Source organism: Nematolebias whitei, chromosome 2 (genome assembly GCF_014905685.2).
Source record: "Nematolebias whitei isolate Nwh7 chromosome 2, NemWhi1, whole genome shotgun sequence".
Lineage (NCBI taxonomy): Eukaryota > Metazoa > Chordata > Actinopteri > Cyprinodontiformes > Rivulidae > Nematolebias > Nematolebias whitei.
This window is the reverse complement of record NC_056499.1, coordinates 6,587,536-6,599,427: the sequence shown is the minus strand read 5'-3', so window position 1 is coordinate 6,599,427 and position 11,892 is coordinate 6,587,536. Positions and strand designations below refer to the sequence as shown.

Below are 11,892 nucleotides of genomic sequence, written 5' to 3'. Positions count from 1 at the left end.
CTGCAATTCCCACCACTAAATCACAGTGGTCATGCTGCCCTCTCGTGGCTGATTTTTTTTTAAACAGTTTTAATCTCGTGTGACATAATCTAGATTGAAGAGCGACTGCATGTTTATGGTTTGAGAATTATCAAAACTTTTAGTCAGAAAGCTGATCGATATATTTGTTTTGTCAATCATTGGGATCCGGGTTGTCACGGCCGCGCTCAATTTCAAATCTCGCGCTCATCACCCACAGCTGTGGATTGGCCACGCCCCTTTACTTCCCCTGGGCGATGCGTGCGCGCAGCCGCCTTAGCGCTAACGAGCCGCCATTTTGTGTTAGGCCTGCTCATCCAAAGCGGGAGAAAATTAATAGCTCTGCGCAGAGCACACACGACCGTCCGCATCAAGGCTGAAAGGATCAACCGCCGGGACTGAGGTTCCGAGTGAATATAACGGAGGAAGAACCAACCGAGAGTAGGTCCACCCTTCGTTATGTTTCCAAACAAGGGGAGGTTTTTGTAGGAGCCGTCGCCGGCCTCTAGGTGTCACGGTAGGGCTCACCGTTCAGGCGACTGGCGGGGGGTGTTTGTCTCCCTCTATCGTTATCCAAAATACACTAAATGCGACTATAAACTGCAAGTCCCAGCATCAGCCGAGCATTTTAAAGCTTTTTAGACCGTATTATTTCGTCTTTTCCAGGGAATGGTTAAATTTATTGGTATTTCTGTTTTAAGTTTGTTTAGGCCCTGACGTCCATCTTATCGTGCCCTTTGTTTCCTGTTTTCAGACGGAGTCGCGCTTCACCACTTCACAAAAACAATGTTAAGTTGGTTCTTCAGACCACGGCGTCTGTTTTTTAGTCGATCGCCCCGGTTAGAATCAAAGCAGATTAAAAATGAACGTTTGCAACAAACGAACGAGTGACTGTGAAGGATCGACCGAGTGACAAACATCAATGTCTTATCACGCAGGAAGACGGTGAGCTAACTCCGGGCTGTTCGACGTTTGAGTCGCTGTTATTGACACAATAAACGACGAACTAACTCTTGTTGTACCCCACAACTCGTTTTAAACTTTGCACAGACTTCATTTTACTCTTCTCACCGAAACCTCGGCTATCTATGGAGGTATTTTACACGGTCTGAAGTCGGGTTGTCCTCCATGATCTTCAACAGTTTGGCGCGGTACAAGTTAATGTTGACACATGATGTCTGCATGGGACAGGTCGTTATATTAGGCTTTCTATTCACGGCAACAAGTAAATGTTGCATTTATTATGCTTCTACAGGGTGCATAATATAATCATTCATTCAACCCTTATTTACACTGGCATTATTATTAGTATTATACATAATCAAACATGTGTATACATATTTAGTGGATGGCCAAGACAGATTTGTGTTGATCCGTCTGCGTCTGTGTTGTGGCGTTTTTACCCATACCTGTTAATTAAAATGTTATGGGTTAGGGTTGCATGATATATTGCTAATTTATCATCAGTAAAGACTGCATTACTCAGGCTGATATATTTCAAATATTAATCATTGTATGTAAATATGTATTGGGTTAACTTTCTCTGAACTTGATACTCATACCTGATTTAAGCGATGGTGAGTAGAACGCAAGAAAATGTGGCTATTTCACAACGTTTATATTGTCATAACAATTTTAAGCAACACTATCACACATCGCAAGGTTTTCTAATATTGCGCAGCCCTAATACCAGAGTACCAATACTCAAAAGGGAAAAATATTAACAGTACATGGCTAACAGGCCATGACTGCCTGGAACGAGTTGGCGGGGGAGAGGGCAGACTCCAGAAACCATCTGAGTGCCATCAAACTGGTTGAGCAACTGTATGAAGGGGCTATATAAAAGCATGAGTTTGTTGTGGCTCCTCGGACTGATGAAGTGTTTTGGATGAAAGACGAAACGTTTCAACAATAAGAAACCATCCAGAGGACCTGACTTAACTTTGTTGGATTTTTCTACCTGGATTACTGAGCATGAATCAGGATATTAACAGTACTGTTTCCCCCCCTCCTAAACCTTGTGTAGACATGTCTTAATTTAGTGAAACTATTTTAATCTGTTTCAGTCTATACAAGATATTACATAAGAAATAATGGAAAGTTTTTGTTATTTTAACACCAAGTTTCTGTATTGCATATGAAAAAGTGCAACTCGATGCCTACGTAACTTAACCATATGTTTGTATTTTCTACTCAGGGTGTTGGTAAGCCCATTGCCATGGAGGGCGAGGTTATTACCATAGATGCAGCTCAAGCTGCTGCCATGGCTGCTGAGGGGAAGGTTCTGCCAGAAGATGGAGAAGCTTTGATACAAGCGGCGCAGGATGAAGTGGCCGGGAACATGGATATGATGGTGATGGATGCTCTTGATCCAACTCTGCTGCAAATGAAGACAGAGGTTTTGGAGGGAGGCGGCACAGTAACCGTTACTGGTGGAGACGATGGTCAGATCATCACACTGCAGGTGAGGGTGGTTGTCAGCAACTGGACTTGTGTTTTGATGAGAATATAACTTAGGATCAATTGTTTGTAGGTGGTGAATATGGAAGAACAAGCAGGTGCTGCATTGGGTCTTGGTCAGCTTCAGCTGGTTCAGGTACCCGTGACTGCAGCAACTGTGGAGGGTCTCCAGGCCACTTATGTCGAAGCAACAACAGCTAACAAGGATGTAGAACCAGTTATTTGTCACACACTTCCTTTGCCTGAAGGCTTCCAGGTGAGAACGATTCAGTACTTGTGAAACAATAATTTCTATTGGGGCCCTCAAGTATACATTCTATACAAACAGATTTTCTTCCAGAGTTTTTTCATCAAAGCAATATTGTTTTTTATAGGTTGTAAAAGTGGGTGCCAATGGTGAAGTGGAGACTGTGGAGCAGGAGGAGCTCCAAGGAACAAGGGAGGAGGAGGAAGAAGAGGAGGATGAGGAGACTGTGGAAGTGGAATCCACTGTCCCTCAGCAAGATGACCCAGAATGGTCAAAGGACCCGGAGTACCAGCCGATTGCCTCTGTCCGCAAGGGGAAGAAAGGGAAAAAGAGTCGCCTTCGCTACGCAGATGGTGATCGTGACATGGATGTGTCGGTGTATGACTTTGAGGAAGAGCAGCAGGAGGGGCTGCTGTCAGAGGTGAATGCAGAGAAGGTTGTGGGCAACATGAAGCCTCCAAAGCCCACAAAGATCAAGAAAAAAGGTTGGATTTCAACTGTGATTTGACTTTTACAATCAAGAAAATCTGGTAAAGAGGAAGCACGCGTAAGACCAACTTAATGTTTTTGTTTTGTGTTCCAGGTGTGAAGAAGACCTTTCAGTGTGAGCTCTGTAGCTACACCTGTCCAAGACGCTCTAATCTGGACCGTCACATGAAGAGCCACACAGATGAGAGACCACACAAGTGTCACTTGTGTGGAAGAGCCTTCAGGACAGTCACACTGCTGAGAAACCATCTCAATACACACACAGGTAAAACAGAGATTAAAATATTCAACTGATGCAAATAATTTGAGCCGTGGGATTTAATTTGGAACAAATTGTTGGATTCATGTGATATTTGTGTGGTTCTGTCCTTCATTATGTGTCAAACAAGCATGTCTCCTCACCCTATTTTTATGTGCACTGTTTCAATCCTTTTTTAGGCACTCGGCCTCATAAATGCACAGATTGTGACATGGCATTTGTGACCAGCGGTGAGTTGGTGCGCCATCGCCGTTACAAACACACACATGAGAAGCCATTCAAGTGCTCGATGTGCGACTATTCCAGTGTGGAGGTACTTTGTGTTTTTGTTACTTGAGTATCTTAATTTGTAATTTTCTTTTCCCTAAATATGACACAAGTTTATATTCTGTTTGTTTTGCTTTTCTCAGGTGAGCAAGTTGAAAAGGCACATTCGCTCTCATACAGGAGAGCGACCCTTCCAGTGCAGCCTGTGCAGCTATGCCAGCAGAGACACCTACAAGCTGAAGAGACACATGAGAACGCATTCGGGTATTACACCAAGTCTTTTGTTTCTGTTCTGCCTGAGAGGAGTGCCTTGCTCACAGGCTTCCCACTTTCTGCTTGACAGGTGAGAAGCCGTACGAGTGCTACATCTGCCATGCTCGTTTCACTCAGAGCGGCACCATGAAGATGCACATTCTGCAGAAACACACAGAGAATGTGGCCAAGTTCCACTGCCCACACTGTGATACTGTCATCGCACGCAAGAGTGACCTTGGTAAAGTTGTGCATAACTGTTTCTGAACAGTTAAAGTCAGCATGTTTAGAATTATATTCAGATGAAAAACAAAGATTATTAAAATTATGTAGTAAATTTTAGTAGATAAGTCCTAAAAACATACAAATAAATGTAGTTAGACTCGTTTTAGACTAGTTTGTTTTCAGCTTGGCATTGATTATACTTGTTTTTGTCTCTCGTAGGCGTTCACTTGAGGAAGCAGCATTCGTTTATTGAGACGGGCAAGAAATGTCGTTACTGTGATGCTGTGTTTCATGAGCGCTATGCTCTCATCCAGCATCAGAAGACTCACAAGAATGAGAAGCGCTTCAAGTGTGACCAGTGTGATTACTGCTGCAGACAGGTTTGTGTTGCAGGAAACGTGTCTTCTGTTACTTCATGTCTCGTTGGTTAACCAGCGAATCTTTTGTCACCCTGCAGGAGCGCCACATGATAATGCACAAGCGTACTCACACAGGGGAGAAGCCGTTTGCCTGTAGCCAGTGTGACAAGACTTTCCGTCAGAAACAGCTCCTGGACATGCACTTCAAGCGCTATCATGATCCCAACTTTGTCCCCACTGCTTTCGTCTGCAACAAGTGTAGCAAGACGTTCACCCGCCGGGTAGGACGCACCGAGGACTCGCTGTACTCGCTGTGGCAAGTTTTTTTTTACTCAAAATTAGTGAGGTGTGACTGTTTTGTGTTTCCTCCAAAGAACACAATGCTGCGTCACGCTGAGAACTGCATGGGTGAAGCTGCTGGAGATGAAAATGGAATACCTACTCCCAAGAAAGGCCGCCGTGGCAGGAAGAGGAAGATGCAGTCCAGGAGGGAGGATGATGACGACGACGATGAGGACAATACTGGTATTTTACATATGAACTGTTGTGCACACATCTGGTGTAATTGTTGAAGAAACTTGGAATTGACCGCAGGAGTCTTTACCCTTCAGTTTTTATTTTTTTCTGTGAATTCTTTTGGCTAAGTTGGTTGAAAGGTGCTAGTCATATTTGCAATTTTTATTTTAACAAATTCTTAAAATCGGTGGCAAAACAATCCTTTTTATTTTTATATTTTTCTATATACATTTCATTTTTTTTGTAGCTATGACAATTATAAGTAATGCAGTTGATATTAAAAAGATGTTGCATGACACAATTGTGTACAAAAAGGCACGTTTCTTTGCTTAACGTGTCGTGGAAAATCTAAACGATAACGAGGCAGATGCGTTCAGTCTTCCTGTGCGAGTTGACTTCCACGTTTTAGATAAAAATAAAACATTTTAGTTTATGTCGTCATGATGTGTTGCTCAACACACCCTGTACTGCCACTCTTTTAAGTTGCTGAAGCTTACAGGACCGTCCTGTATATTGTTTGTAGTTACATTAAAGGTAAACGTGCAATAAGTGACAAAGATTTTAGCAGGTTAAATCATGCTTTTGAAAACTAACTTTAGGTCATAGCGTAAAATCTTAACCTTTTCTCTCATTAGTCATGAAGATTCTTTGATTTTATTTTTCTTCTTCTTGTTTTTTAAGATTTGAAATGCAGAAAAGGGCAACAGTATTTTATTTTTTTCTTATTCTTGCGCTGATTGCGTGCGTCCTGTTGTGCAGAGGAAGAACTGGATGATATCGAGGAGGAAGATGAAATATTAGCTGAAATCGAGGTGGAGCAGGAAGCTCCAGTTGTTCCTATTCCAGCACCAGTGGAGCCCCCGGTCAAGAGGAAACGTGGGCGACCCCCAAAGAATAGGCCTGAACGTAAGTTTCTAAAAGGTCATTATTTTCAGCGGAACATTACTGTTGTAACAATAGAAGACCGGTCTGGCTGAATGGAGAACAGTTTTTGCATTTAAGTCTGACCTGAACTCACTTTCAGCGGCTGCCATCATCCGCGTGGAGGACGAGGTCACCGGAGAGGTCGATGACATCATAGTGAAGAAGGAGGTTGGCGCTGAACAAGACGACATCAGCGGCGCAGCAGAGGCAGAGGAAGTGATAGTCGGCGGCGTCAAGTCGACCATTCAGATGGAGGAGCTGGCTCAGGAAGAAGACGCAGCACAGGAGGTGCAGTTGTCTGAGGCCCCTCCCAACGGAGACCTGACCCCCGAGATGATCCTGAGCATGATGGACCGATGATGGGCGTGAAGGTGGAATCTGTAAAAACACCCAGACCCTTGATTTTATTTTAATTCTTGTTATTTAGGATAAACACTTGCACCATGCACAGAAACAAAACATCACAGTTGTAATTTAAACTTTAATCATGTATTGATAAACATTTGGATAAAGTGGGGTAAAAATTAGTAAGGATTTATCAAACCAAATAAAAAAAAACATTTTAATACAGTTTGGAGTGGCTGTTTTTATGGCAGTGTCTTGTTTCAGTGATTTTTGAAGAAAACAATCATGTTGTTCCATCAATAGTTGGACCCCAACTACGTTTCAGCACGTCAGTGGGAAAAGATTCGGATCCTAATCTTGGTTTGTTTTAGTAGCTGCAAACCAATCCCAGCAAGTTGTTGTTGATGGGACTGCATCTGCTTGTCTTCATGTGTGCTGGAAACTACTTCCTTGCAAGTGTGTTTATTAAAAAAAGGAAACAGTTGTAAAGCTAAAATTAAAGTATTTGTATGAGAAAGATGCCACTAATAACAGCCACTTCAAAAGTAAGAACTATGAGATATCTTGATTTTTTTTTCTTCTGTGGTTAGTATTTTTTAAATCATATACTAGTTTTTAAAAGCTTAATAGAGTGCTTATCTCCTGCTCTTTTCCTGCTACTGTAAACCTGTAGATGTGTATGTACCAAACTCAGATGAGTGCAAGGAAAGAAAAATAAGGTTCTGCTCTCACGTGTAGTCATTCCACTTTGAGTTCTATTCCTTTTCTACCGTTGGCGAAGTAGCAGCTTGAACGACCTTTTAATACGTGTGTGGCAGACGAGGACGGATGTATGACTGTACAACCAATAAAGAAAAATAGTAGTCATGAAACTGTTTAGTTTTCTGCAGCTGTAATAATTTACAAAGAATTTTTAAAGCGAGGCTGGATGGATTAGCGATTAATGTTATTGGTACAGTTACAACAAAACAGTTTGCTTGACTTGTTTATTAAAATTGGCTGGGAAACCGAATGATGGGAAAAAATGTCAACGTATTTTGCTTGCAAATCTATTTTATTAAATGGGAAAACTTGATGTTCATTCTTTATGACCTATTGCTCACAGAGGAACAGACATTAAGATGCACTGGCGTTCGCGAAGTTATATGTTGGATTTAAGCCAATTAAACCAAAAGTTGCACCGTAACTGTTTAAGGAACTAACTGCATAAACGAGCATGCTCCCCACACCTCTTAGCTCAGTTTATATTATTGTCTGCACATTTAGAGTAAACTGGGCTTTTTATTTCTTGAAGTTGATATGTTGAACTGTCGGCTGTAAGACAACGAGCTGTTGTGGATTGAAAGGGTTTTTGATTTGTCGCGTGAATTTTTAAAAAAACAACTACAAAATGCTTTTTCACTGGACGTCTTTGCAACACAGTCATGTTGGACATCGTCTCAACTTAAAGTTTTAATACATTCTGTTGAAGTAGAGAGACTACAGACGATTACTAATTAAGTTACTAATTTACAGTTCTCGCTCACCTTTTAGATTTTCACGCAGTGGGGAAAAAATAAAAATACAGTAATCACTCGTGTGGCGATGAGGGGTACATATTGCATGTTTTGGACCATTATTTAATCCGTAACAGTTCAAGTCTAGAGTTGTGGACGCATTAATAAAATTTTAGTCATTTAAATCACTGTTGTCGCGCCACGTTTGGAAAGTTTTTTACTAAATTATCAAATTGCAAAACGGTCCAAATAAATGTCAACATTTTATCTCGGGATTAAAACAAATTCCCGCATCTGTTGGTGCTAAAATAGATGCGAGTCTTGACGGGGGAAAAAAAGGCTTTGTCTTCCAAAACAAAAATCGGAGCCAAATCATACTTTTCCAATAACCCGGCTGGCATATGCTGCAACAAATGACGTTTGTGTTATGGGTGAACGTCGGCCGGCATCGTCTCCGCTGCTTTCGGCCGAATCAACAAAACGACTAATGAAGTTTGGCACGTCAAGACGACCTCAGCTGAAAGGTCATGAAGCCGTAACGAACAGCAGCTGGGATGACTTTTATTGTTTACAGCAAGACCAACGTAAATATGGCAAGCCTTGACAGAGAATACGGTAACAAAAGGCTTATAAAGAGGCCCGAACTGCAGAGGCTCCCACACCTGTAGCTGATCTACCTGCTCAGGTGTGGCAAGTTTACGATGCATTTAATTATGAACTCTGAGTTTTATCAGAGCATTTGTAGATTAGTTATCTACAGTTGGAATGTTTAAGTGCTGGCTTGAACTTAAATCTGCCAAAAATTAGTAAAAAAAAAAAGAACTAAGGTCAAAGTTCAGATTTGATCGTTGTTAAAGTGCAGGATGGGATTTGGAAACTGAGTAAATGTAAAGTAGAACTCATCTTTACTGTAAAGTTAGTAGATTTAAAATAATTGTTCATAGAAAACATTTCCAGCAAGGTAAAGTTACTATTATTATTACTGTTTTCATTATTTGGTGCAACTAAAATCATATGAACAAATTGGCTTTGTGTCAAGCTTCTGGTAAAAAAAACTAAGAATTAAAACTGGTTTTAGTTAAATACTGGTTCATCAGTTTTAGGAGTCTCTTTGTGCCTGAAGAACTCGTCTTTATGAAAATATAGTGAGTTTCTTTTGGCTGCTCCTTCTCCAGGGGTCACCACAGCGAGTGGACTCGCATGAAAAGTTTGGAAATTATTTTACACCAAATGCCGTTTTTGATGCAACCTGGGCTTGAACCCACAACCTCAGAATTACAAGAAGACCGTGGCCCTTTTAATGGAAATCATGTACAGGCCGGTGTTGAACCAGAAATCACTGAAGGGGAAAAGTTAAGTCTTTTCAAGAACTGTTACTTTTTATTGGTGTTTTTTTAGGTACTCGTTGTAATTTCATGAAGACTGGTTATAATAATTATTTTTATTTTTCTTCCGGCTGCTCCTTCGTCAGGGCCACAGCGATCTGAGTCGCACGAACACTTGTCAATTATTTTTACGCCAGATGTTCTTGACAGACCACCGAGCTACCACAGCCCTCTGCGTGGAGCAGAGAGCTGCCATCTAGGGCCCTTGAGCAGGCCCCCTTGCTCAAGGGCCCAGAGTGGGGCAACTGAGGGTGGAAGCAGGTGGGGGTGCTTCACCTATCCCACCCACATTTTGATGTCTACTGGGAGTTGAACCAACGATCTTCCAATCGGAGGCCCACCCTTCTGTAACCTCTGCGCCACCACTCCCTGGTTATAAAAAATATAAAAGTAAAAAAAAATCACAATTTGTTCCTCATTGATGATTAATGGGCCCTTAAATTAAAAAATTAAGCACATTTTGTTATAGTTGTGACGTTTTGTTTCTTGTTTACGCTCATTTATGAGTATACGAAAAAAATAATTTGCTTACAATGAGTGAGTACTCGCATTTCCAGTGTTGTAATGTTACAAAGTAGAAATACTTTGTTACTGTACTTAAGTAGAATTTTGACGTATCTTCGTTATTGACATTTCTAGCGACTTTCACTTTCTCAAATAAGTGTGTACTTTTGCTTCAATACATTTCCCTTAACCATCTTGTTCCTGCAATATAAAATTAGAATAAATCTTCCTGTTCTCCCAGTCTGTGACTTCACGCGGCCCCTTCGCTCTCCCTCACTGACCCAGCCCCTTCCCCACCACTTGCGTGAAAACTGGTTTTCACTTTGAACAAGCTATATGCAGATATCAATCATTATTACAATAAGTCTTTGTTGACTCGCAGTGGAGCCACTGTAAATGCCTGATGGGTGTGAAAATGATGGTAGCTGCTAAAAAGTAGAGGTTCGGTGTTCTCCGGGACATTAACCGCTTTAGAGCAGCAAGGTATGAAGTTGTCGGGCCACTAGTCTTCCCATTAAAGAACACGGAGACAGATATCCAGTTTAGGATGATTTGTTTGCTGTGTTTCTTCTGGTAGTTACACACAGCAGTAAAGCACAAATAAGCTTGAACAACAAGGCTCCATCCATGTCAAGAGAGAGAAAAAAACCAACTGGTGCGTTCGCTAGCGTTGGAACAGCCACGGTGCATTCAAGAGCGCAGGAACGATTGAATTCAGAAAGAAGCCATAACGGTAAACAAGCCAAATAAACAACTGTGGGCTTTCTAACAGCTTTGTTAATAAAAACTGAACATACTTAATTAGAATCGGAGTTTTTAAAGAGCAATCTTTCCAAGTTTTTGTCCCTGGATGCTGCATCTGGAACTGAATTTAAACGGAAGCGCTCAGGATAACTTTTCTTACATTTGATTTAATAGTTTGCAGTAAAACGTCTTGCCTCTTTTGAAGCAGAAATTAGAGGAAGACTTTTGCACATAAATCTCATGAGGTATTTTAATTGCTGCTGGTTTAGGAGCCGCCTAGACTTGAACCACAGAAACCGACCCCTGAAGGAGAAAGTCGACACCGGAATGATTAAAGATTTTAAAGTGTTACCTCTCGGTTTGAAAAGTTTAATTTGATTCTTTCCGTCCTCCATTTTCCAGATAACTAATCGGCAGAATTTGATCCGCTTTGTTCACAGATGACAGGCAGCGAGTCTGTGGCTCTCGCCAGCTGCAGAGTTGTCTGGATTAAAAAGTGCCACATGCTCGTCCCCTCCTCCCGGTTTGGTGAAACTTTTTACGGCTCCCGGGGCTACAACTACATTTATCCGCTAAAATAAACACGCGTTGGCGAAACGCACTTTCTACATTTGTAAAAAAAGAAGTTAACTTTTTCCTTCCTCTTTCTCCGAATCACTATGGCTTATTTTTTCCGCTGGTTTCTCGGTGGTGTCGCCAGCGAAGCGAAGGTAGCAACGGAGAAAACAGTGACTGAGGCTGAGCGACATTTTGTTGCCAAGCAACTACTCAAGCACCATTTCCGCTCCCGCGATCAGACTTTCAGAATAAAAGCAGTCCTGGAGCCAAGTTTGCGCCATTTTTAATTTTTTTAATTTTTTTACATAAAGCTAATGAATTAGCCTGGGGATATATTTTAGAAATAGTAATCTGCTGTGGATAACTTTAGTTGCTAAAATGCTCCAGTTCCAGAGCCATACATTTTGTTAAATTATTGAAAAACGCAGGCAAATTATGAAGACAATTCATTTTCGCCTAAATCAGTTTCTTGTTTGTCATAATTATTAATTTGTTTCCTTTAATCTAACTGACTGTTTCATAATTATACATTTCTGTCTAAAATTATGCTTTTCATATGGAGTTGACTTACAAAAACTGTTGAGGCTGTTTTCTCTTGTAAAAAAAAGACATTTTTTATTAATTCACAGACTTATTACTAAAAATTGTCTACATTAAATTTGACTAGTCTGTGCTGAATTACACATGCAGATAGATGGATGGATGGATGGATGGATATATAGATAGATGGATAGAGGATGGATGGATGGATGGATGGATAGATGGATGGATAGATATATATATGTATGTATGTATGTATGTATGTATGTATGTATGTATGTATGTATGTATGTATGTATGTATG

General features: G+C 41.0%; 1 protein-coding gene across 1 annotated transcript; it reads left to right on the top strand.

Moving 5' to 3' along the window:
* The first annotated feature begins 302 nt into the window (after positions 1-302).
* Positions 303-7,436, top strand: LOC119422388 (transcriptional repressor CTCF). The gene is made up of 13 exons (XM_037689756.1): positions 303-459; positions 2,216-2,482; positions 2,552-2,734; positions 2,853-3,210; positions 3,309-3,479; positions 3,653-3,786; positions 3,884-4,004; positions 4,084-4,233; positions 4,437-4,597; positions 4,675-4,857; positions 4,951-5,101; positions 5,852-5,998; positions 6,117-7,436. The coding sequence occupies exons 2-13, from the start codon at positions 2,237-2,239 to the stop codon at positions 6,374-6,376; spliced, it is 2,265 nt and encodes a 754-aa protein (XP_037545684.1). The 5' UTR covers positions 303-459; positions 2,216-2,236; the 3' UTR covers positions 6,377-7,436.
* Positions 7,437-11,892: the final 4,456 nt, after the last annotated feature.

Bases quoted from the DNA above. Each gene is read 5' to 3' on its own strand.
- LOC119422388 (XM_037689756.1), top strand. From the start codon at position 2,237: ATGGAGGGCGAGGTTATTACCATAGATGCAGCTCAAGCTGCTGCCATG. The intron at 4,005-4,083 runs GTATTACACCAA...TCTGCTTGACAG, and splicing joins ACACATGAGAACGCATTCGG to GTGAGAAGCCGTACGAGTGC. The intron at 5,102-5,851 runs GTATTTTACATA...CCTGTTGTGCAG, and splicing joins CGACGATGAGGACAATACTG to AGGAAGAACTGGATGATATC.